The sequence below is a fragment of the Scleropages formosus genome, chromosome 21 (assembly GCF_900964775.1).
Source record: "Scleropages formosus chromosome 21, fSclFor1.1, whole genome shotgun sequence".
Classification (NCBI taxonomy): Eukaryota; Metazoa; Chordata; class Actinopteri; order Osteoglossiformes; family Osteoglossidae; genus Scleropages; species Scleropages formosus.
The window spans coordinates 12,074,669-12,097,673 of record NC_041826.1 but is presented as its reverse complement, the minus strand read 5'-3'; the positions used below and the strand labels follow the sequence as shown (position 1 = coordinate 12,097,673).

At 42.3% G+C, this 23,005-nt stretch overlaps 2 protein-coding genes and 1 pseudogene across 4 annotated transcripts; 1 reads left to right on the top strand and 2 right to left on the bottom strand.

The window, feature by feature from the left end:
• Positions 1 to 629: 629 nt before the first annotated feature.
• calcoco2 (calcium binding and coiled-coil domain 2) lies at positions 630 to 9,342 on the bottom strand. 3 transcript variants are annotated; one of them, XM_018726375.2, is made up of 14 exons: positions 9,176 to 9,342; positions 8,105 to 8,310; positions 6,314 to 6,416; positions 4,910 to 5,070; positions 4,687 to 4,812; positions 4,387 to 4,578; positions 4,074 to 4,201; positions 3,236 to 3,326; positions 2,986 to 3,138; positions 2,717 to 2,905; positions 2,454 to 2,549; positions 2,197 to 2,374; positions 1,862 to 1,887; positions 630 to 1,561 (listed from the first exon to the last, which is right to left on the bottom strand). In XM_018726375.2, the coding sequence occupies exons 2-14, from the start codon at positions 8,282 to 8,284 to the stop codon at positions 1,406 to 1,408; spliced, it is 1,779 nt and encodes a 592-aa protein (XP_018581891.1). In that variant the 5' UTR covers positions 8,285 to 8,310; positions 9,176 to 9,342; the 3' UTR covers positions 630 to 1,405. The 3 variants fall into 3 exon arrangements, with proteins under 3 accessions (XP_018581891.1, XP_018581889.1, XP_018581890.1); XM_018726373.2 differs by having other exon boundaries at positions 630 to 1,564; positions 9,176 to 9,341; XM_018726374.2 differs by having other exon boundaries at positions 630 to 1,564; positions 8,105 to 8,298; positions 9,176 to 9,341.
• Positions 9,343 to 9,900: 558 nt separating this feature from the next.
• LOC114909306 (uncharacterized) lies at positions 9,901 to 10,079 on the bottom strand (annotated as a pseudogene).
• Positions 10,080 to 20,082: 10,003 nt separating this feature from the next.
• Positions 20,083 to 21,414, top strand: LOC108918676 (homeobox protein Hox-B13a-like). Its single transcript, XM_018726156.2, has 2 exons — positions 20,083 to 20,752; positions 21,167 to 21,414. The coding sequence occupies exons 1-2, from the start codon at positions 20,083 to 20,085 to the stop codon at positions 21,412 to 21,414; spliced, it is 918 nt and encodes a 305-aa protein (XP_018581672.2).
• The last annotated feature ends 1,591 nt before the right edge of the window (positions 21,415 to 23,005 follow it).

The window sequence follows — 23,005 nt, the reverse complement described above, 5'->3', positions numbered from 1 at the left end:
CAGTTAATGTCCACAATGAATGGTACTGCTGAGTACAAAAACCTCTATTCCCATATTTGTATAGTAAGCAGAGAAACGTATAGTGCTTTTTTTTTTTTTTACAACACTTATATGGCAATAATTCTGTGGCCCACATAACAGTATTTCAAAATAATTCTTAGTTTGTTTCCACATGTGATACTTGAAGCTAATGAAATGAAAGCACAATTTACACAACTTTCGGCATTGAAAATAAAGACATTTCCAGGATTGTACATTTTCCTGTAACTTTCCGTGGTTTTTTCACCGTATACCACAGGGGGTCGCTACTTGGACAGAGGACTTGGGTCTCCTTCCCAAAATACTACATTATAATATATTGTAGTATACACACACACACACACACACATTTCTGAACCGCTTGTCCCATACAAGGTCACAGGGAGCCAGAGCCTAACCCAGCAACACAGGGCATAAGGCTGGAGGGGGAGGAGACACACCCAGGACGGGACACCAGTCCGTCGCAAGGCACCCCAAGCGGGATTCGAACCCCAGACCCCCCAGAGAGCAGGACCCGGTCCAACCCACTGTGCCACTGCGCCCCCGATTTGTAGTACACAATATATTTAATGTAATATCTTACAATGAAACACATTCAGCTTATTCATTTATTACATTTCTTCATACATATAACAGTTTGTATACTTGTATACGTATGCTAATTCAAACAGGCTAGCAATATTTCGGGCTGAAAGTAATGTTGCTGGACATTGCTTCCATTTACAAACAAGCAAAAACATACCAAATCCTTGCTTTGCCTACGAAAAACCAGATGAGAATTACAGACATTCCTCTCTTAATTTAATGTGATATGGATTTTATCATTAATTGAAACATTATAAGAAGAATTAATATAATGACTAGAAATAACATGTCCCTGTTTAAACAATGGTTAAAAGTTGTTATATGCAAGTAAATATGACAAATTTAAAAATGCAAGTATACTTTGTTTTCCATAAATAATATTGTTAAAGATGATGTGAAAGACATTCAAAAAGAAATCAGTCAGAAAAGAACCATTACCAATATATGCTAGAGCACTTAAAATTTAGATATACTTTAAAAAAAATGGTTAAATTTAATTTTAATTTTGTTTACTGACACTGCAGTTCAGATTGTTAAGATCATGTTTAAGTGTCCCTTGGAGGCTACTTTCTATGTTGGCTTTTGCATCACTTCAGCTCTTAGTTGCTTTATTGAGGTAACTAGATTTGGTCATTTGTCCCACTTGGTGTACGAATGAGACGTTAGTAAGAAGAGTTTTGCAAATCCTGCCCTCCTCAACCTCATGGATGCTCTTTCTGGACACTCCCATATAAGGCTCCTTGGCGATGCTTCTTCAGATCCTGGGCTTCAGAAGGCGCTGTTAATCCTCATGCTTGTAAACGTGTTCCTCAAACTCTGCTTGCTCCATGGAATCACAGATACAGGCGCAGAAGGGACACACCTTGTGGTTCTGCTCATGCTGCTCCAGTTCGGCCGCGGTCAAGTCAGGGAAGGCCTCCTTGCAGTAGCAGCACACCTTCTAAACAAAGAATAAAATTGAGAAACACACCTCTGTGGACCATACGCCAGCATTATTATGTGTACAGTAAATTTCCTTGGTAACGAAAACGCTCCAACTTAAACTAAATGTACACTCATGTTTGACCAGTCAATGAGCTTTTTAGAACTTCATGATCACCCATCAAATGGCCCAGTAAAAAAGCGAAACACTGCCCAGTATGGGGTTTGGAAGGACGTTGTAGTACATAAAAATGAAGTTAAGTGACACAAGAAGGGGACTTCATGCCATTCCAGTTAACATGTCAACGATTCTTACCTCCTCCCTGGTATCTGTGCTGTCGTCTGGAACAACAATAGGCAGTTATATTAGTGGACTGAAGAGCATGACCACAAACAGCAATGATATACAGTACAAATACAGTAGAAAATCAACTGCAGGTACGGTAAACTCCTATTGACTGAAGGAGGGAATAATGTACCTTTAAGGCTGAAGGGAAACAACTTTATAAAAGAATTCATAAAAGTAAGCAATGCTGTCACATTCACACTGAGCGTTTCCTCTCTGTTCTTCTGAGGGCTTTCACACTCAAAGTCCAGTTTGGGAAGTCAGAGGATGATCTTGTTCTGCGGAAGTCGGAGGTGTACAGATACCTTGTGTTTGAAAAGGGTTCCCGAAAAAGAGAGAGCTTGCCACGGAGTTCTGGGTTCCAGGGGTGGCTGCCGAAGGGAAGTAAGAGTTGGGGTTCTGCAGCGATGCCGGGGTGCTGGGGGGCACCATGTGGACCTGGGCGAGCTTTTCACGGAGCCTCTGGATGTCTTCTGTCAGTTTCTGAGGAAAACAAATACATTGTTGAACATCGGTGAGCCCTGGTGCTCTGAGAGTTATTAACCAAATTTCCAGCCCTTACCTCATTCTCCTTCAAAAGTTCCTCCTTCTCTGCTTTCTGAAGCTCTGCCATGCACATTTGCTCCTCTGCGGCTCTGCGTGCTTCCAACAGCTGACACTAAATGCAGACAAAGGCAACAGCAGCACTTCAGCTGACAACACCATCAATAAAATAATCAATCACATCAACAGTGGAAGCCTGTGCCTTGCAGGGCACAATTTGTAGACATTGGACTTGAAAAACGGTTTTTGGCTTTGAGAAGGCTTGTGTCACATGGGCGGCACCTCCAGTTTACTGCTCATCTGTTCCTTCTCTGCGAGGGACCTGGAGGTTCTTGTGAGCTGCATCTGGACCTGCTGCAGTTCCTCCTGCAGCCGACCAACTTGTCTTTGCATGTCCTCACATCTTTGCCTCTCTTGCTGCAGCTGCTCTTTTGCCTCCTGAAGCTGCTTGTCCAACACCCTGCTGTGGGTCTAAAACGGGCACAAACACTGTTGGAAGAGCACACACCGATATCTTCCACACTTCCAACTTTGTGTGCTTGCTGTCGCACCTCAGTTTTCTTCTCCTGCTCCTGCCCTGACAGGCTCCTGCGTAGCACCTGGTTCTCGCTCTGCAGTGCCTGCACCTGCTGTCCTTGTGCACGCAGCTCCAGAAGCTCTCCACACAGCTTCATGTTCTCCTTCTGACTGCTCTGGAGGTCCACCTGGTGAAAGCAACAGCTGAAGGGACGCCCAGGAAAGCAGAAATGTCTCATGTTTGAGACAGACGGCGCACATTTCACAGTGTGAGCACCTTCTAACCTGTAGCAGCTGAATCTGATCCTGCAGCCTGCTCTGCTTTTCCTGCCATTGCAGCCCCTCCTGCTCGAGCTCCCGAATCCTAAGGTTCAGTCTGGAGAGACACAGATCAGGGAAAAACTTGGTTCACACCACATTATACCCCTTGGACATGAACGTGGGGAGTATTTTGTGCCCCAGTGTTGGTTTTTGCAGTATCATTCATAACTGAACAATGTGCTGTTGGGTCTCTGTGCCTTACTGTTTGGATAATTTATAGGCATTGCTGCCTTTTCCAGATATGATTGTCACTAATATAAACACACACTTCCTGTCCCTTGTTTTGCATTGTTATTGTCTGCCAGATGGCAAGAAGGTTATCAAATGTCGCTACAGACTGGACGGACAAAGATGATGGCAATGTTTCAAATATTGACTCAGATTATCCTGACCATGTGTCACAATACAATTGTTTGTAAACAAATGATTTTACACTGAATTACTCAGGGCTGCGGTGAGAACAGAGATGATATTGTTTAGTCTCTGGTTCAACATGAACAAGATTGAGTTTTCCTTCTGTCAAAAGATGGTAACGTTAAATGGTGTACAGTGGAACCTCAGACAGAAACGTTCCCCACTCCACTGTACGTGGAAACTCATTATCGAACTTCAAGACACAAAAACTTTAAATTTTCACAAAGAAATTAAAAAAAAAATGAAATCAGACTGTGAACACATGAGTGCCATCATCTCCCTGCCTTTGACCATCTGCAGACTGGACCATGTGGTCCATGCTCTCTAAGGGCACAATGTGGACCCGGTGAAGGAAGTGTCCCATCTGGGATGTTCTGGATGAACTCACTGTAGGATTTCCTCTTCCTGGGCCTCAGCCCTCGTTTTCAGGTCTTCTTGTTCAAGCTTCAGATGATTGACCTTCATTATTGTCTTTTCATATCTCTCGTTCAAAGAGGACACAGTCTCCTCGAGGTCCTAGGACGAAACTGAAGGGTGTTAGTGAACCAAGGGAGGTCTTTGCAAAGAAAATTTGACAGAAATAGATTAAACTGCAGACAGATGGATGACACTTGAGTGAAAGGACAAACCACTGAAGGTGTCTAAAAGACCTAGTGCCAAACATGACCCGAGTATCCATGTGCAGTGAGAGATGAGAACACCTCTTTCTCTTTGTACAAGCTGTCCACCTCAAGGTGGTGGGCCAGCTGCTCCGGCTGGGTGAGCAGCATCTCCGTTTGTGTTTGTATCTCCGTCAAGTCAACCTGCTCAACCTTCTGCTCCTGCGCCATCTCCTTCTCGGTGTGTTGCTGCTTGAGGGTGCCCATCTCGTTCACGAGGTCTGCATTGTACTCCTGAAGGACACAGATTGCCAGCACCCTTTTGTCAGCGAAACACTTCACCAGAGGTCTCAAGCCGGACAATAGCAAGAACGAAAAGTTGTGAGGGACATGCCGACGGACCCTGAGCCGTCGAATCTCCAGCAGCCTCTCGTCCAGTTCAGCTCTCAGGATTTCAGTGGCTTCTCTCTGCTCCTCCATCTCCTTCTGAAGCTCCAGCTTCTCCTTCTCCACCTGTTCCACCTGCTCCTGCGCTTGCAGAGAGGCATGTACTGATGTACATGATGCATAATCCACTGTAGTGTCTTTTTCCCCCCACAGAAAGGCCAAGAATGTCTGAGTGTACCTGGGTTGTGATGACCAGAAGGTCCTTCTCAAAGCTGTACTCTGGGCTACACTCCACCGGGCTCTCGAAGCAAAAGGGGGTGCTTGCACCGCGTACCTGGCCACTGCTATCCACATAGCAAAACTGGTAGAACTCTCCATCCTCCTTGGGCAGGTAATAGGCTGGAACAGCAACAGACAGAAGTCATCTGTGCTACGAAATCGTCTGGGTCTTATTTTACAGAGAAATTTCTGTCATGTTAAACACAAAAGTTAATGCATGACATTAAAAGAGTATATACGTAGAAAACATACACCTGAACACTGTATAAATCACTGTGGTTTAAATCCCGTTTTGGATTCCCTGTTTAATCTTTAATAACATAGTGAAAAATTTAATACATCTTAAATAATATCATGAATACAGTATTGTTGTTTCAAATGTCCAGTCATTTGGTGTAAAAGGAAGCGACCAAGTAATTTTAAATCATGTGTGTGTATATATAATATACACACACACACACAGTATATAGCTATATATATAATATATATGACATAACAAAGCATGATACTCATAATATGTTCATGTGTCCACAAACACAATACAGAATACAGTACAACTCGCATCCAACAGCAAAAAAATATATATTTCTTATTATGGCTGAGGTCTTTTTATAGCCCCACAGTCAGAATTTGTTTGTTTTTAATTAAAATGGTATGTGGATGTGCCCATAACAGCTCACAACACTGAAGCCTAACCTAACTTACCCTAGCCCTAACCCTAACTGACCTATTTATTAAGCAGGCTGCAGGTGCATAAACATTTACATTTATTCATTTGGCAGATGCTTTTCTCCAAAGCGAAGTACATCTCACAGAAAACACAGTTTGTGGATTACATTAGGAGAAAGAGACATAGCTGCAGATGTGTGATTCTTAAGTACAGTTAGTTTGTTTCCTTCACAATATGAACCGGCGTTCATCATACCAGTAGCTGCATAAAACTTTACCAGAATATCGCCGATTCCTAATCACCTTCCTGCTAGTTTTTTATTGAGATACATATAAACATTGACGATACATTGCAGGAGTGGCTCTCTAAAGGGTTGATCCAAGCGTGATACGAACACGTATACCTTACGGCCATGAACATTCACACCTTACATGAACTTCAGATATCATGGACGAAGTGAGTTGGAAGAGATGAGTTTTAAGACCCTTGTTAAATGTGGACAAAGATTCAGCAGTTCTGAGCAAGATGGGGAGGTCGTTCCACCACAATGGTGCCAGAACAGAGAACCTCCATGCTTTGCCTTTTGTGCGTGGGACCACCAAGCGAGCAGATGTGGAAGAGCGTACCAACGCTCCTAAACACCACGATCATTTACCTAGAACAGTAATTAGAAACTTAATGCTGGAGACATACCGTCAAAGATCACGTATGGCCCCAGATGTTCCTCGTCTGCAGAGTCAGGTGTGGGATTTGCCCACACAAAGGTGTAGTAGTCCTTTGTGGTGCTCCATCCAACCTGCCCAACCCACAGGAGCCCAAATGACACACAGTACACTTTTCCTCCAAATACATGTATACGTTTTTCAGTTTGTCTTTATTTTTTCCGCTTTTATTTTATCTTAGCACGTAATCATTTCCCATTACCACTGCTGATTAAATGTGCTGCATCCTTAGACCTGACTGAATGAAACGTGTACAACTCAGAGTGCTTTTTTCAGTCAAGAAAGATTCTTTGCTGGAAGAGCTTTGTTCATTTCTACAAGCAGTCCAGTTAAATGCAGGTTAAAATGATACTGCATCCAGCAAGTCCACACTACCATTATTTTGAGAATTTTTAAGCTAAAATTCCCAATTAAATTAAAGGCAATAACTGAGTCCTTGTGCCAGAAATCAGTGAACATGAGACCTTTCCAGAACCAGGGCTGAACACCCTGCATCCAGCAGAGCAGAGTTTCTCTGACACTTTGCCTTTTAGCCTTGGCATTTCGGCAGAGGGTGCACTGAAAATAATCTGCTGCATGACTCAGAGCGACAAACTGGTAAACAGAAAGTGAATCACAAGGACACAACAAAATGGTGACAGATGAAAGCACTCAACAATCAGATAAGACATGTTGCAGTCACAAATACTAGGGTAAAAACCATACACCCAAGTCCAGGTTCAAGCCTTTGAAAATATTAAAAATAGATCCTTCATCTGCTTCATTGGTTGTTTTTTTTTTTTTTTTAAAACTAACACACTACACTTTACAGATAATAAGTCAGTTCACAATTTTAAATATCCAGGTATTGAAAAGCTCACACAAATTAAGAATTTAAGTTCTGCCTGATGGCAACAATGGTTATGATTATCTAAGAACAGGTTTATTACTTTCAGACTAGGACAAATACTTCATATTCATAATAAAAAGATGTGAAGCTTTAAAGTGAACATTAAAAAAACAAAATTACTTTCATTGTTATTGCCAGCATAGAGGCAAAACATACTATCAACAGCACAGATGTTTCTGTGAATCAGCATATCTAAGAAAGAATGTGGTGGTGCAACTGTGCCACACCTGTATCTTCAAACCACACTTGTACAAAGTAAGTAAAACACTACAACTAAAGATGTATGGATCAGTACTGCATTTAACAATCAGTACAGTTTATCTCATAACTCCTGTCCCACCAACTGTGTGCACACCAACATTAATATTACATGTGCTGCATTAGTAATTCTTCATGGTCTATCTTTGGCCTTCAGGAAACTACAAAGTGCAACTATTAGCAATTAAAATTCTGCTTCCTTACTGGTATTTTTTGGGGGTTGAGCTTCTTTTATTATATTATAAACTATATTACTAGGACATGGTGGTGCAACGAGTAGCACTGCCACATCACAGTGTCTGGGCTATCTGGGAGTAGGTTTGAATCTGGATCAATCTGTGTGGCATTTGCATGTTCTCCCTGTGCCTGTGTGGGTTTCCTCCCACAGTGCAGAGAAGTTAATTGTGTGTGTGTGTGAGAAAACCCTGCAATGGACTGGTGTCCTGTCCAAGGTTCACCCCCCTCAGCCTTTTGCTCAGTGATTCTGGGATAGGCTCCCTGGCCAGGACAAAGTGTTAATGAAAATATATGTAGGATTGGATTATGTCACTATTTATTAATTACATTACTCACCATTAGAGTACAAAATACAGAAAATACAGCCCAGTGCCTTACCTTGAAAATGCCGACCCAGTCCCTGCGGTGCGGCTGCAGGGTCGAGGTCACTGTGTAGTGACACCTCACCGGGATGTTTGGTGGGAAGCTTCGGGGCACCTGGCTGAAGACTACCTGCGAGTACGTGGTGCACATCTCCGTGATGGTGGATGTTGGAGGCCCCTCATCCATCTCGTTCATTTTGAGCTCTGCAGCTGCTGAGAAAACTAAGAAATAAACAAACAGATGCGAAATAAAAGCGCGCACACATGTAGTAAACTATGGAGCGATGGTTCTTAATAATAATAAAAACAACAACAATACTATGAAACGCAGGATAGATGAATCCTGATAAGCTTCCTACAATTTTTTTTTTTTAAGAAGGTAAACAAACAATCACATACAGTGCCGGACTAGTGGCTCTGTAAGGGATATCTGGGGATGATCATGAAGTTACGGTGCATGAACATTCACATCATACATGAGCTGGAGAGATCTTAGGCAAAGTGAGTACGGAAAAGGTGAGTTTTCAGACCCTTCTTGAATGTAGACAGAGTTTCTGCAGTTCTGAGTAAGAGGGGAAGGTCGTTCCACCAATGGAGCAGAACCGAGAACCTCAGGCTCCGTACTTTACTTAGGTGCGCACTTGGAAATATGACGACACCCATCAGGTACTGTTCGATAAAAGTTTTCCATTTCTGAAATGATTTCACATTTGATCGATTACTATGGTAAGGGTACCTATCGAACTGAGCAAATAATATTTATTTTCCTGTTCTCGTCCGACTCTGGAAAGCAGTGATTGTTTCTCTTTCACTTTCGGTTGCATCGAGGCGGAGCGGCCTGCGTGGTTCTGGTGAGCCTGGCTGAAAAGTGCGACCACGATGCACTCCTCATACGTGTTATTTATCCAACTCTCAGTGTCCGCAGATCACAGCTGAAGCGCCGTTGAGCCGCTGGAAATACCTGGCTGTTCCGAGCAGCTCACCTGTGGCTGTGCGCTCGTCACGTGCCCACGACGTGATTCCCCGAACGCGGTTATCAACAACAAACGGCGGCGGCGGCGCTACCTGAGGACGACACGAAACGTACCTTTCGATCGAAACTTTCCGTCCAGAGAATCCGACACCCTTCCAGCAACACAGTCAACAAGCGGTGGGGAGACGCTTTGTTGATCTGGGAAAGTGAAAGCTAAAGGCGCTCGAGGCCAGAGTCTCCTCCCTCGTCGCGCGTGACGCAGGACACGCGACACTGGAGGGGAGAGACGACCTCCTGCGAGTCTCGTGGTATCGTGTCTAAGTTGGATCCCTTCCACTGTTCCAGCGGAAAAAGCTGGACCATGCCAGGGGTAAAGGAGGCTAGGGGAATTCAATACCGCGTAAACTAATCGATACGGTTCATCCCGCTAGGAGAGAAAGGAAAATATGGAAATAAACCTGCTCAGAAACTGCTTTTCGTCTGTTTTGAAATTATTTTACATAGTAACATACTCATGACCAGGTATGATTTTCTTCTCTGCCTGGTTTGTAACACCGATAAGGAGGGAGGAAATTAATGCTATTCGATTCATCATCTTACCTTCCTAGCAAAGTGTCATATTCATAAGGGGACGTTTTTTTTCCTTCAAACTTTATTGATAAAGTTATCAATACAATACACAACCAAAAACAAACAAAATCCACGATCAAACAAACCCAAAAACATTTTTCCTGCAGTTGGTCAACAAAACTTACTAAATAGCCGTTACATAAAATACATTGTGAAGACAGTGACAAAGTATTCCCATAACAATCCCCCATCCTGGCTTCAAAATATAAAAGGGGACTTTTTTTCTTTTTTTGAGCGCGAACGCAGCCCCCCCACTACCAGAAATTGTGCAGTCGAGATTCCCGCGTTTGGTGAATTCGCAGAGATCAGCGCAACCCCTTATGCAATAGCTGAGCCTCGCCCTGGACGAACCGCCTTTCTGATTACGGTATCCCCCCCTGAAAAAAACCCCTCTTCAAGGTAGCAGGCCCCCTCCTGGTACTAAAAAGACATAAAGATCCTTAACTACTGCAGTACCTGCTGCCATGGTGGTTAAAACCCCGGAATTCCAGAGATACAGTCCTGAACCGTTTTTTGCATAATAAAGGGTGTGTTGAAGTTCATGTTGTTAAAAAGTTCCTGTGTGAACCTAAAAAAGCTTGGGATATGGTGCAATGCAGCGTTTACACCAGTGGGTGACAGTACAAGTCCTTCAGAAAAGCATTGAGCATCATCCCCAGTATGAGTTAGGGTCCCTCAGGACAATGTGTTCCGGTCATTTCCAGCTCCCTCTGGATGTGCTCTAAGAAGACTGACAAGTCCCTAAAGCATGTCTGTCAGTTTCCTGCAGCATAATGTAGTGTCAGAGCTCCTCCCTTTGGACCCAAAAGTTGCAGGTTCAAACCCCAGCTGAAGTGAATTATTTCAGTAAAATTGACCAGCTGTATAAATAAGTATCAATAGTTTAATACTGTAAATTGCTTTGGAGAAAAGCATCAACTGAGTAAATGTAAGTGGTACAACCCAAGTTATTCCTGAGATGGTCAAAGAGCATGACTGTTTGGTGTCTGCCTAGGGAAAATATGTCCACCCACCCTTTTCACATCAATTCATCAATGCTCACATTGTAGGTTAGCAGAACAATGACTCCATGCCAACCCGCTATGAGTCCACCCTCACCTGGAATCAGCTAACCATGTGCTTGATTTGCTCTGTGCAAAAAAAATCAAGTACCATATTTGATAGAGAAGCCCCACCCATCTCTCTGCACTGGCAAAGCTTAGGAAGTTTAATTCTGAGCCTTTTATTAATACAAACAAATCTGGAGTATCTATATATGGAATATTTTTCACACAGTACAAATGTGTACTTGTAGTTTGCAGAATATCACCCATTTTTCCTTATGAAAATCTGTAGTGTGGAAGGACCTTCTGGTAACAATAACCTCTTTCAGTATGGTGGAGGCAGCATTACGCTGTGACATTATTTCTCACCAGATGGTATGTCTGCTGTCAAGAGCACAATGATCATAACCAAATACAGGCAAGCCCTGTTGAAGGAATGGTTTCAGTAAGTAACAGACCTGTGTTTAGGGCAATGATTTTTGCTACAGCAGCACTAAAACATGTGGCAAAAACAACAAAGCAATAACTTAAAACCCAGCAGGCCAGCATTCTGGAATAGCCCATACTTAATTTCCTTTGAAATTGGAATGACCCAAAACGGGGGGTGCGGTGGCGCAGTGGGTTGGACTACAGTCCTGCTCTCCAGTGGGTCTGGGGTTCGAGTCCCACTTGGGGTGCCTTGCGACGGACTGGCGTCCCGTCCTGGGTGTGTCCCTTCCCCCTCCGGCCTTACGCCCTGTGTTGCCGGGTTGGCTCCGGTTCCCCGCGACCCCGTATGGGACAAGCGGTTCTGAAAGTGCGTGTGTGTGCGTGTGTGTGTGTGTGTGTGTGTGTGTGTGTGTGTGTGTGTGAGACCCAAAATGCTGCATAAAGCTCTTGCAGACGTACTCTGAAAATGAAAAATCGTTCTATGGATTCAAATTTTAGTGTGTATCAGAACAAAAAGTGAAACCTTCAGGGGTTGAGAAGACCATGATGATGTAATACTGTCTTATAAATGCATGTGATATTATTAAAAGCATTTTAATAGACTGGGTTTAATACATTTGGGTTTTGCTGCCTGCTTTTGCCGTAGTTCTGTTTTCTGCAATAGCATCTTCCTTCCCCCAATTCTTCTGCTAATAACAGTGACCTTGCTTTCCCACATTTGTGTTTCCAAAATCCCTTTCAAGCCTAGGTGACCCTGAATTAAGGCTGTAGAGTTTATTGCAGTCATAAACATCTGCCTGGCAACACTTCCACATACAAATGCAGTGAATCTATTGTGTTTCCTGCCCCCCCTCCAAGTCGCCAGACAACCCTTTCCCTCCCCAGGACAATATGTGCACGTACCTGATCAGCTGTGCCGTAAACAAACAGAGTTGGTTGTTGGAATGACTCACTGACATTTATTCAGTACAACTAATGTACAGCAAACCCTTCAATATTTCACACAAATTTAACGACACCGGGTTTGCAAGGATCATAATTCCTAGGAACTCCTAGAAAACTGAATAGTGGTATAACGTCATTAATGGTTAAAATACATTTTTTTTGTAATCTGGCCTAGTAACAGATAGCACTGATAGCTCTGAAAACTAATGGAGCTTTTTGAGCGCTATCTTCATGTGACCACAATTTGGACACTGCACTAAAGTTAACAAATAACAACCCAGGCATCTCCTTTTGTCCTCCATTCTGAGTGAGATTGTCTGCCCAAATTCAAAGTGGAATTACTTGGCAGGGACATAACTGGTCCTTCTTCTAGATCAACTCAGAAAGGAGACTCTCGCTGAGACTTCTGCAATGTGTGGAGGTGACGGACATTCATTCCATCCGCTTGCCAAAGCGTGAAGCTCTAACACATCAGCTGTTGACCATTGCCCTTATCAAAGTTCTAGCAGGTGGTTTCCTGGATCCTGTCCCAGCAACATATTGGCAATTGCCCCTCCAGTGCTCTGCCAATGAGTATACAGATAAATGTTATATGATTAATGCTGCTTTTGCTGAGTCAGAGCAAAGTGCTGATGGTGTATGTACAAAGTATAGTAAACATTTCAGCAAGTACCCCTTATACTGATGGGAGAGCCATCACAGTTATATTTACATTACATTTATTTATTTTGCAGATGCTTTTCTCCAAAGCAACTTCCAATGAACTGTATGTAGCGTTATCAGCCCACACACCTTATTCACCGTGGTGACTTACACTGCTACATACACTACTTACACTGGGTCACTCATCCATACACCAGTGGAACACACTCTCTCTGTGACACTCACACACTATGGGGAACCCGAACAGCATGTCTTTGGATTGTGAGAGGAAACCCACACAGACACCAGGAGAACATGCAAACTCCACACAGACTGAGCAGGAATGAAACCAATGTCTTCTTGCACTGCCCAGGCACTGTGAGACAGAAGCACTGCTTGGTGTGCCACCCACCAGAAGGTGAGGCAGGACAGATGGAAGTGCCACTGAGTTGAATCTGACTCACAGCAGAAACACCGGTGGTTTTCAACCTAAGGAGGTGTTTACCATTCCCCTCTTCTGTGCCTTCTACCCAAACTTGGTAAGAACATGCAAACTAAGCACACTTTGAGCTGGATTGCATCCACACACCCACTGAATCGCTCGGGAGCTGTGAGGCACCAGTGTAACTGCTCTTCTGCTGTGCCCCAGAAGGTGTGGCGGCCCCAGGAGTAAACCATTCAAGATTCAAGTGTTTATTGTCATGTGTACAGTAAACAGTTCGTTACACCATACAATGAAATTCTTACTCTGTGAATCCTCTCAGCAGCCTATGACATAAATTGTAAGGACATAAGGAAAGAAAAAAGAAAAAAGGAAAGAAAAACACAAGGCGGAAATCACAAATTTACTAAAATTACTATTAGTGCAAAATCACACATTTACAAAAATTATTAGTGCAAAAATCCAAGAAACGAAGCTATATACGCATATAAAGTGTGCAGTGCGCAATGAATGTAAACATGGAAATCGTACATGTGCAAAACCATGCTAATCAGGAAAATGGTGATAGTAGATCTTAAACTGTATTACAGCTCAGAGGTCAGAGGTCACAAGGTGCTTTCCAGGAGTGCTTTTCCAGTTGGATTTTGGTGATTAAAAAACTCATAATAGAGGACGGATTACAATAAAGGGATGGATATCAGAAAATCAAGGGTGAAGGAAATAGTAGATTTTCTCTGAATTGTTTTACATGTAAGATGTGTCGCTGGTGTATCTGACCTCAGCTGATTTTGATGATCTGAGGGTTCTTCTTAAGGAACTCTCAACTGCAGGCTTTTATAATTTTGGGACAAGCGGGTCAGTAAGTGTGTGTGTGTGTGTGTGTGTGTGTGTGTGTGTGTGTGTGTGTGATTTATGTGTGCATGTATTCCTTTAGCAGACACTTTCTTCCAAAGCAACATACAGTACATCTCAGAAAACAATAAAGCAGTGCAACACACCAACCGATGGAAAGTTCTGGATGCAAATAGGTGATTCTTGAGTACAGTCAATCTGTCTCACACCATCATACAAACTAGTTTGCATTACACAAGTAGTTCCATAAAGGTTTTTTTTAAACATGTAATGTACCAACAGGGGGCGCGGTGGTGCAGCGGGTTTGGCCGGATCCTGCTCTCTGGCAGGTCTGGGGTTTGAGTCCTGCTTGGGGTGCCTTGTGACGGATTGGCATCATGTCCTGGGTGTGTCCCCTCCCCCCTCCAACCTTATGCCCTGTGTTGCTGGGTTAGGCTCTGGCTCGCTGCAACCCCGCTTGGAACAAGTGGTTTCGGACAATGTGTGTGTGTAATTTACCATGTTTATTGAGCAGAATGGAGATCAGGGGATTGAGACCAGAGTAGATGTGTTCTGAAACCCTTCTTGAATGTTGAGAGAGATTCAGCAGTTCTGAGGGACCAAGGGAGATCATTTGACCACAGTGGAGCCAGAAAAGAATACTCTGGTGCTTTTGAATTTAGACCTCTTGTGCATGGGACTACCAAGTGGCTGCAGGCCAGGATTCATGTAGAGTTTGTTCTGAGATAGGGCGGATCCTGCGGATGTTATGCAGGAGCACATTGTGAGTTTGATATATTGAAAGAAGGCCAGGCTTGAGTCAATCGTTACTCCAGGGTCTTAGCTGATGAGGTAGGCAAAATGGACTCGAGTTGTTCAGTTTGAAAGAGAAGAGGATGGAGCAGCTGGGAGATGAAGGGTCTCTGTTTTGGAGAGGCTGACTTCGGGGTGGTGATCCGACACCGAAGCAGAGATGCCAGAAAGTCAGAAGGCGTTATGTGAGGAAAAGTTTCCGGTCTGTCAGGAGTGGGATTCAAACTGCGGTCTCCACATCGCAACCTGGATGCAGCACCTTAGACTGCTCGACCAGCCTGATTGTGCACTTTCAGCACATTCAAACTACTTATAATAATTTTAATGTTTAATGAAATAATGCTTTTGTTAGAAATATTTCTATAATCTATAAACATACACTTAAGTTTACTCTTTAATTCTGGGCAACATATTATTTTTCCCTAAGAAATTATGTTAATTGGACTCCATCACAATTAAAGTTCACCTTACTGGTTGATTTCATGAAAGGAATTAACTCTTATGTGAAAAATGAGGTCTTGGTCTTCATTTGTTATTAGTTTATTTGGTTATTATTTAAAATATGTAATTACATTATAATCAAAATATTATACTGTTCAAAATTACATTATCATCCTCTGTCAGATACTTCTTCTGAAAGATCTTGCTCCATAAAATTGTATTGTTCCATAAGGAATAATTCTATTTTTAAGGTAGATCGATAAAAAATAAAACAAAGTGCAGAATCCTTGTATTGAATTTGAAAGCAAATACGATGATGTTTCCTCTCACTGGGATTTAGGCCATTTACCTCCAAAGACACAGGTTTGTGTACAAATTCAGTAATTAAAACCATGCAGGACGGAGCGGTCACTACTTGCTGAAAGTATTTAAACATCAGTTTAGAAAGAGGTAAGATGGTAAGCTGTACAATTTATGAGTGGCTGTATATGTAAGTAGTAAATTACGTCTGGGTGTCCGAATCAGGAGCATCCTTTCATTACGCTTTGTACCACAGTAAGTACTACGAACTGTATGCATGTGAGGAGAGACACACTCATCTTTTCACTACTAGGGCTTATCCTTTTAATTCATATGACTGTTAATTCATATGACGGCGAAATTAATTCACATGACTGCTAAATAAATAAATGTAAATGTAAATGTTAACCAAGTCAGTAAATGCTTTTCATTTTATGGAAATTCAATTTTTCAAAACTACTGCTTCAAATTTAAGAGTGTGCACCCACTTCAAAGCTTTGTTCTGAGCATCTGCTTACTGACAAGGGACTTGGCATCGTTTGAAGTAAAGCACGTTGTACCCACGAGAATCTGCTGTATTATTTGTTAAATTAATTGAAAAACTTCGTCTAGGAAGCGAAATCCCTGCCCAAAATACTCTTTTCCTAAAATAACTTTCCTAAAAGGTCAACAGCTGTAGAAGCTCAAAAAGCTGGTCAATGACTATCATGATCAGCAGCTGAGGTTTAACCTAATAACAGTAACAAAGTAGATAAAAGGTTTAAAAGATATTTTAAAGATAAAAGATATTCCATATCTTTGTTAACTTAAATTTGCAGGCAGTTTGTGCAATTTAAAGTATTATTTAATCGGAAAATTGCACGTTTTACAAAAATTACTGCGTGTAGTTTTCTTGCAGACTAACTGCATAATTTTTCTGTTACCCACAAACCACTGCCGCTCTACCTGGTAAACTTGCAGCGAAACCCATTGATTGACGCACGTGCGCTATGTGAATAGGAAACGCCGCTCTTTCGAATTAAATCTCGACAGTCTTACACGAAAACGAGTTTGTTTCCTCAGAAAACAAACTAAAGTGCATACAAATGCGTTTAATAAAAGTAAACATTTTGATCGAAAGAATAAATTTGAATAGACAGGAGTCAAACAATCTATCAGTGTTTTCCCCGATTTTTCTGTTTATGCTTGTGTGTGTGTGTCACCCTATCAACCAGTGCTTATTCGTTCTAGCGCTCATATTCCGCGCCTTTGTGCCCAGCAGCAAGCAAAAATATCCAATTTGTGCTTATTTCGAGTACTTTTTATCTTACCTATTTGTCCCTTGACACAGTTCTCCGAGTTGACGGGGCTGTTTAAAGCATCGTTGCTGGTGTTGGGTAGTGATGCTGTGATGCTGCTTCAGAAAGTCAGCAAGAGCCGTTGTTCACTTTAAATTTGCTCACCTGAAATATCTTATTCGTCGTATTCGTCTCTTTCCCGGCTGGGAATAAATATATATCACACATATTTCACAAAGGCTGTTTCCCGTTCGGTGACTTGCGGCAGAGCCACTCCGCATGTGTCACAAATCAGTGCAAATAGTTTTTTTTTTTTTTTTACGCACAGTCATTCCCGTGATACTGGCGCAGTTCTGCAGAGAGTGTGTGCTCCACGCTTTTCGATTGTGGAGCACAGACAATCGGTTCTCATCCTTAAACAAACCGACCACGTCTCCTACGATAAAAACAACACGTTTAGAGTACACGTTCATCGTACATGCGCTGTTCGCATTCGGACAGAACACACACAGGATTTCTTAAAACCTATAGCTGTAACGAGGAGGATGTGTGTTACCTGCTGTCCAAGCAACACTATTTTTTTCTCCAACATTGGTCTCTAACTCCACTGAGTATTAATCATAATGGTAATATTTTTATTTCATATTGTTACGGCACTGATTTAATCCACGCAGATTGGAATGGTTGAGGTCTCGCTTTCACATCTAAACCAAGGGCATTCACACAACTGGCATTTGTGCTCATTTCTGCAATAATTGTGGAGACAGGAATTATTATCACCATCCTGGTTGTGTTATCTTTGTCTAACGCGGCAACTTCTCGGTAAATTGCCCATTTATATAGCGGGGTATTTAATGGAGCAACTCATGGTACCTTGTTCAAGGGTACTACAGCAAAAGTGGGATCCGAACCACAAACCTTCGGACTATCAAAGGACAACCCTAAACACTATGGTGCCTGGTGCAGCCATCGTATTTTAGAGGTTAAGGTGAGATGATGTCCTTTCGCACGGGACGCACAGCATTTTACCGGTGTGTCATTGGGAAATCCATGTTCAAAACTTTTCTATTTGACAAAAGAGAACAAAACTGCCCCGGGACTCATAAAACCCAACACCGAATTGCATAATTAGTGTGGGTATGATAAGCAACAGTGTGAATGGCATAGCGCCCGCTTTGAAACATTTCCTCATTTGTGGAATTTAATTTGAATTAAGGAAGAACTAAATGATTTTTTGGTCTTAACAGGAATTTGACTTAATGTGTGCTGAGGGGAAACCAAAATGTGATCTTTTCTTGTCTGGTATGTGTAACGGAAGGCTTTAAGGTGCAACAGTATAGATAACACTGTAAATAAATCAAACAGTACAGAACACACACACACACACATTCTGAACCGCTTGTCCCATACAGGGTCGCGGGGAGCCAGAGCCTACCCGGCAACACAGGGCGTAAGGTCAGAGAGTGAGGGGACACACCCAGGATGGGACGCCAGTCCGTCGCAAGGCACCCCAAGCGGGACTCAAACCTCAGACCCACTGGAGAGCAGGACCCGGTCCAACCCATTGCGCCACCGCACCCCCCTAGTACAGAACATTTTCTGCTTAATGTCAGACATCATATACTTGATTATCTGGGGAATCGTGTCCATTGAATGTCCAGAATGCAGAAAGGGCAACATCCCCTGAGGCACTTTTTTGGGATTTAGTGAGTATATAGAAATATTTTGATTATATCTTTGTTGGACAAACTTGACCTTCTTGCTACAGTTGCTGTCTGGCTGTTCTGTGGTCTTCCTTGCTGAAACCTTTAAGGCATCCAGACTCTTCACGTTACACTTGGCCTTGACCTTGAGGGCTGTGTCTGACCTCTATGCAAAAAACTAAGGAAAGGGAGCTGGGGATAGGGAGAACCTGGGGGGAGGGGGGTCCTTATGAAGGAGGCCATGTCAGGATGGGTGGTTGGCACTACTTCCTTGCCACAGTAGAAGCAGTTTATATGTTGCAATAGAAATATATCTCCATGGACTCTGCACATATTAAAATTATCTATGAAAGCCATGCTTTTTTTGAAAAAAATAAGATGCCATCAGATTTTTTTCTGTCTTGTTGGTTGCAGAGTACAGGGCTGTTATGTTTTGTAGTTAAGATGAATGTCATGCATAGTTTTTACTGCTTTAAAATTTTCTACTTTTTTTAACAGGTAATCTCAAATTAAATTGCCCAAAGTACCAAGCATTTTTATATTTTGTACTCTGGGCTATCCTGTTGATTAATAAGAACAGATTTTTGCCCTGAGTTTACGTTGGCTGCGCACAAAATACTCCACTCACAACCAGTGAATTTTGTTGTTCACATTTTTTCGAGATCTTTTGGATAGGTCGACGTGTTCTGCATAAAATTACAAAATAAGGTATTTTCAAAATAGTTTTATTGTAAAAAAAACTGTACATTATATTTTCAGTCGTATAAATTCAGTTTTATTAATTTTTTTTTCGTCGACGGTACGGTGAGCGCGCGCGGGCCTTATCTGTTAATTAATAAGGCCAGTATTTGGAGTGGCCAGTGCGTAAAAGACGAATCAATGACATTTTAGAGAGCATCTGTAATGTAAAGGCGGTTTGAAAACCATCTATTAGTGAGATTTAAACGTAGATATTTATTTATGGAATTTTTTTCTAAATGAGGATTTTTTTTGGCATACCTTCATCATAGTGTTTTGATATTTCAAGATTTTTTCTATTGGATTTGGCATTGCGTGTATTCGCGCATCGCGTAAATCCTCCTCACTTCTCTCTGCGGGCTCAGATGTGAATACCATACATCTATTTAAAAATATTTCGGAAAAACTGCGAATTGTGATCCGAATTACGCGCCCACATATATCACCCGCAGTGTACCCAAGGGCCAGAAATGAAATCCTGCTGGATATTTACAATTTCTTCCTTACATTCACAGACTGCAGCGCTGCGTGAGACGCACCTGAAAGGCGCAACAACATGCAGACTCCTCATGCAGGTACACATTATTACCCCGAAGCTCTGAAATGCCATTTCTGACTGACGGGCGCGAGGTCGCCGCTCGCACGCCACGTGACCGCGGTCCAGCCAATGGAACCCAGAGCCTTGAGTCCGTTCCTTGCGTCAAGGCAAGTCAATGAATGTAGTCGAGTTTCGCCCCGCAGCGTTTCAGTCTTTGACTCAATTCCTTTGGCTGGTGGTTCGTAGGATATGACCACCTCTTTGGTGTTAAATTCCCACTGGACGGATACGGTGATGTTTGTGTACGAAAACAACTTGGATGAGCTCAACAAGAACATGGAGGGCTTGGTGGGTGCAGGCAGCTTCGCGAGCAACCAGTGCAGAAACCTGGTAGCTCATTCGGCCTTGGGAGGTCACCCCTCGAGCCTGGTGCACACCTCGGGCTACTCCGTGGATGTTTCCGCTTCGGGTTCGGGGGAAGCGGCAAAACAGTGCCCCCCCTGCCAGGCAGTTCCCCAGGCTTCCTCCACGACGCCCCTTCCCTATGGCTACTTCGGCAACGGCTACTACTCTTGCAGAATGGGGAGGGGGTCACTGAAGTCTTGCACGCAGTCCAGCGGCCTCTCCAGCTACTCGGCTGCGGAGAAATACATGGACACGTCAGTGCCCTCCGACGAATATTCGAGCAGACCGAAGGAGTTCGCATTTTACCATGGGTATCCCAGTCCTTACCAGCCGATGGCGAGCTACCTGGACGTGTCGGTGGTGCAGACGATCGCGCCGGGAGAAGCTCGCCACGAGACCCTGCTGCCAATGGACAGCTTTCAGCCGTGGGCGCTGACCAACGGATGGGGCAGCCAGATGTACTGCTCCAAGGACCAGAGTCAGGCTGGGCATTTCTGGAAGTCTGCGCTCACAGGTAAATCAACCTGCCGCACATCTTCATTAACTGTAGTCTTGTCTGTAACTGATCATGGCATTAAAAACAGGTATCAGGATTTGCAGTTGAGATCGACTCATCAAAATAACACCTCCTATTGTTAGAGGCTGGACCTTCAGGCTACCATCAAATTTCGATGCAAAACAAGAAAATTCCGTTTTTAACTCTGGTTTTCTGTTTCGCTTTACAATTATTTTTTATTTTTGTAACCACTTTTCCAAAAAAAAAAAAAAAAAAAATCCGCCATTCATTCATTGTTTCGCTGTTGCTGCATTATTTTATTTTTCGGGTACAGCACTGACTTGAAACGTTCAAATCAAGTGTATATGTCAGATATAATAAAGCATCTCAGGAAATCCGGCCCTTCAGATACCCTCTTGCTATCATTCGCAGACGTGGTGGCCCAGCAGGACGGCGCCTCCTTTCGCCGCGGGAGGAAGAAGCGGATACCTTACACGAAGGTGCAGCTAAAGGAACTGGAGAGGGAATATTCCGCCAACAAATTCATCACGAAAGACAAAAGAAGGAAAATTTCTGCCATTACGAATCTCACTGAAAGACAGATAACAATCTGGTTTCAAAACAGGAGGGTGAAGGAAAAGAAATTCGTGGCAAAAGTCAAGAACCCCGCTCCTCCGTAACAACGGCCAATGAAATTAAGTTCATTATTGACATTTTTTTGTATTTCCCTCTTTATTTCTTTGATATGCATTCCTTGCTATTTAAATCGTGTTGTTTTTCTGTGAAGTCGCTGAAATGACCTCATTAGAAAGCGTGGTACCACGAGGAGAATTTATCGATGGTAAAGATTACATCATATTTCTCCATATCAGGTGCGACAGATTCAATTTAATCATGTTTCCACTTTTTTGTCACCTAATAATTGTATGAAATTATAACTGCTGTCACATAAAACATGGAGTATGAAGCTGATTATTTAGCAAACTTCGCATTTTTTTTATAAAATCAAACTCATTTCTTTTGGCTCCCAAGTTTTCAATCTGTGGTTTAACGTTTGTTTGGTTTAGAGTTTGCCTGAAATCTCTAATGAATGTTAAAGAAAGCATGGATCTGGGTGTCCTGAGAGATATGCATACTGTTAATCTGACACATTAAATTCTATGGAATGACATTAATGTAATTTCAGTGGAAGATCAGAGTCTGAGAAGACCCTGTTTTCTATGGCATGGAATTCATTTATAAATAATGCATGAAAATCAGGGGAATTATCGCCTATAGGGTCAGTTTTTTCCGTGTCTTTGTTTGAAATTTGAATCTTTTAGTCGCATGAAAAAAATATTTGTATCATATTTTCCCCAGTGCATGACAACTCACGCCTTGTTATACTTTGTGTCCTGTTTAAAGCATGTATGTCTTACACTTAATTATGGATCCCATAATGACAATTAGTTTGAATGGTCATTAGTGCTAAATTCACTATAACTGTCATTTAAGTGAAGAAGTAACGGCTTAAACCCTTAAAAGGTAAATGCCATAATATGTTATCATAAAATGTTCATCCCACATGGAATAGAAATGCACTATGTATTGGAAAATGGCATCCAAAATATATTACATATAATCCAGTATATGATGTAATACGATTTTACTTCGTAGAAGACATATTTACATGTCTGTACAAATATACTAGGGCTATTAGTTATGCTATGTGTGTTTTTGAGCAGTTTTCATATATGCATTATGTACATTTTCAAATGCTTATCTTCCGTAAGAAGTATTAAGGGAATGACAGCATATAAAACTGTATTTTAAAGGATTAAATATTGTAAGTGTACTTTATGTTTCTTCCAATAAAACACATTTGTTAAAAAGACTGTTTTCGGATGTCAACTCTTAAAAACAATTCAGTCAACAGTCAAGACATAATTCCCTTTAATAACTGAAGCTATTCCAGTTTGTCCACGTCCTTTCACATCCTTGCACAGCTTATGTTTCAAGTAGTTCATGTAAAAATTCAAATATTTCACTACCGAGGATTCATGCTCTCAGCAGGGCACGAAGAATGCTTGCTGTTCCAAAGAAAGTACATGGTAGACCACTGGTAGCCCCACTAAATCGGCTCTTAACCTTGACCTTCAGCGTCACGTGCGTACTAGATAACCAATAACCTCGATTGCCAATATTCATGAATAGTGAAGCAGGGACCGCTTACAACTGAACCTCGACTCCTGGAGCTGGTAGAGAAACCGTGGGTCCAACATGCAACCTTTT

Bases quoted from the DNA above. Each gene is read 5' to 3' on its own strand.
- calcoco2 (XM_018726373.2), bottom strand. From the start codon at position 8,284: ATGAACGAGATGGATGAGGGGCCTCCAACATCCACCATCACGGAGATG. The intron at 5,071-6,313 runs GTATGTCTCCAG...TTGCTGTTCCAG, and splicing joins GCCATACGTGATCTTTGACG to CCTATTACCTGCCCAAGGAG. The intron at 2,375-2,453 runs GTAAGGGCTGGA...TGTTTTCCTCAG, and splicing joins AACTTTTGAAGGAGAATGAG to AAACTGACAGAAGACATCCA.
- LOC108918676 (XM_018726156.2), top strand. From the start codon at position 20,083: ATGACCACCTCTTTGGTGTTAAATTCCCACTGGACGGATACGGTGATG. The intron at 20,753-21,166 runs GTAAATCAACCT...TATCATTCGCAG, and splicing joins CTGGAAGTCTGCGCTCACAG to ACGTGGTGGCCCAGCAGGAC.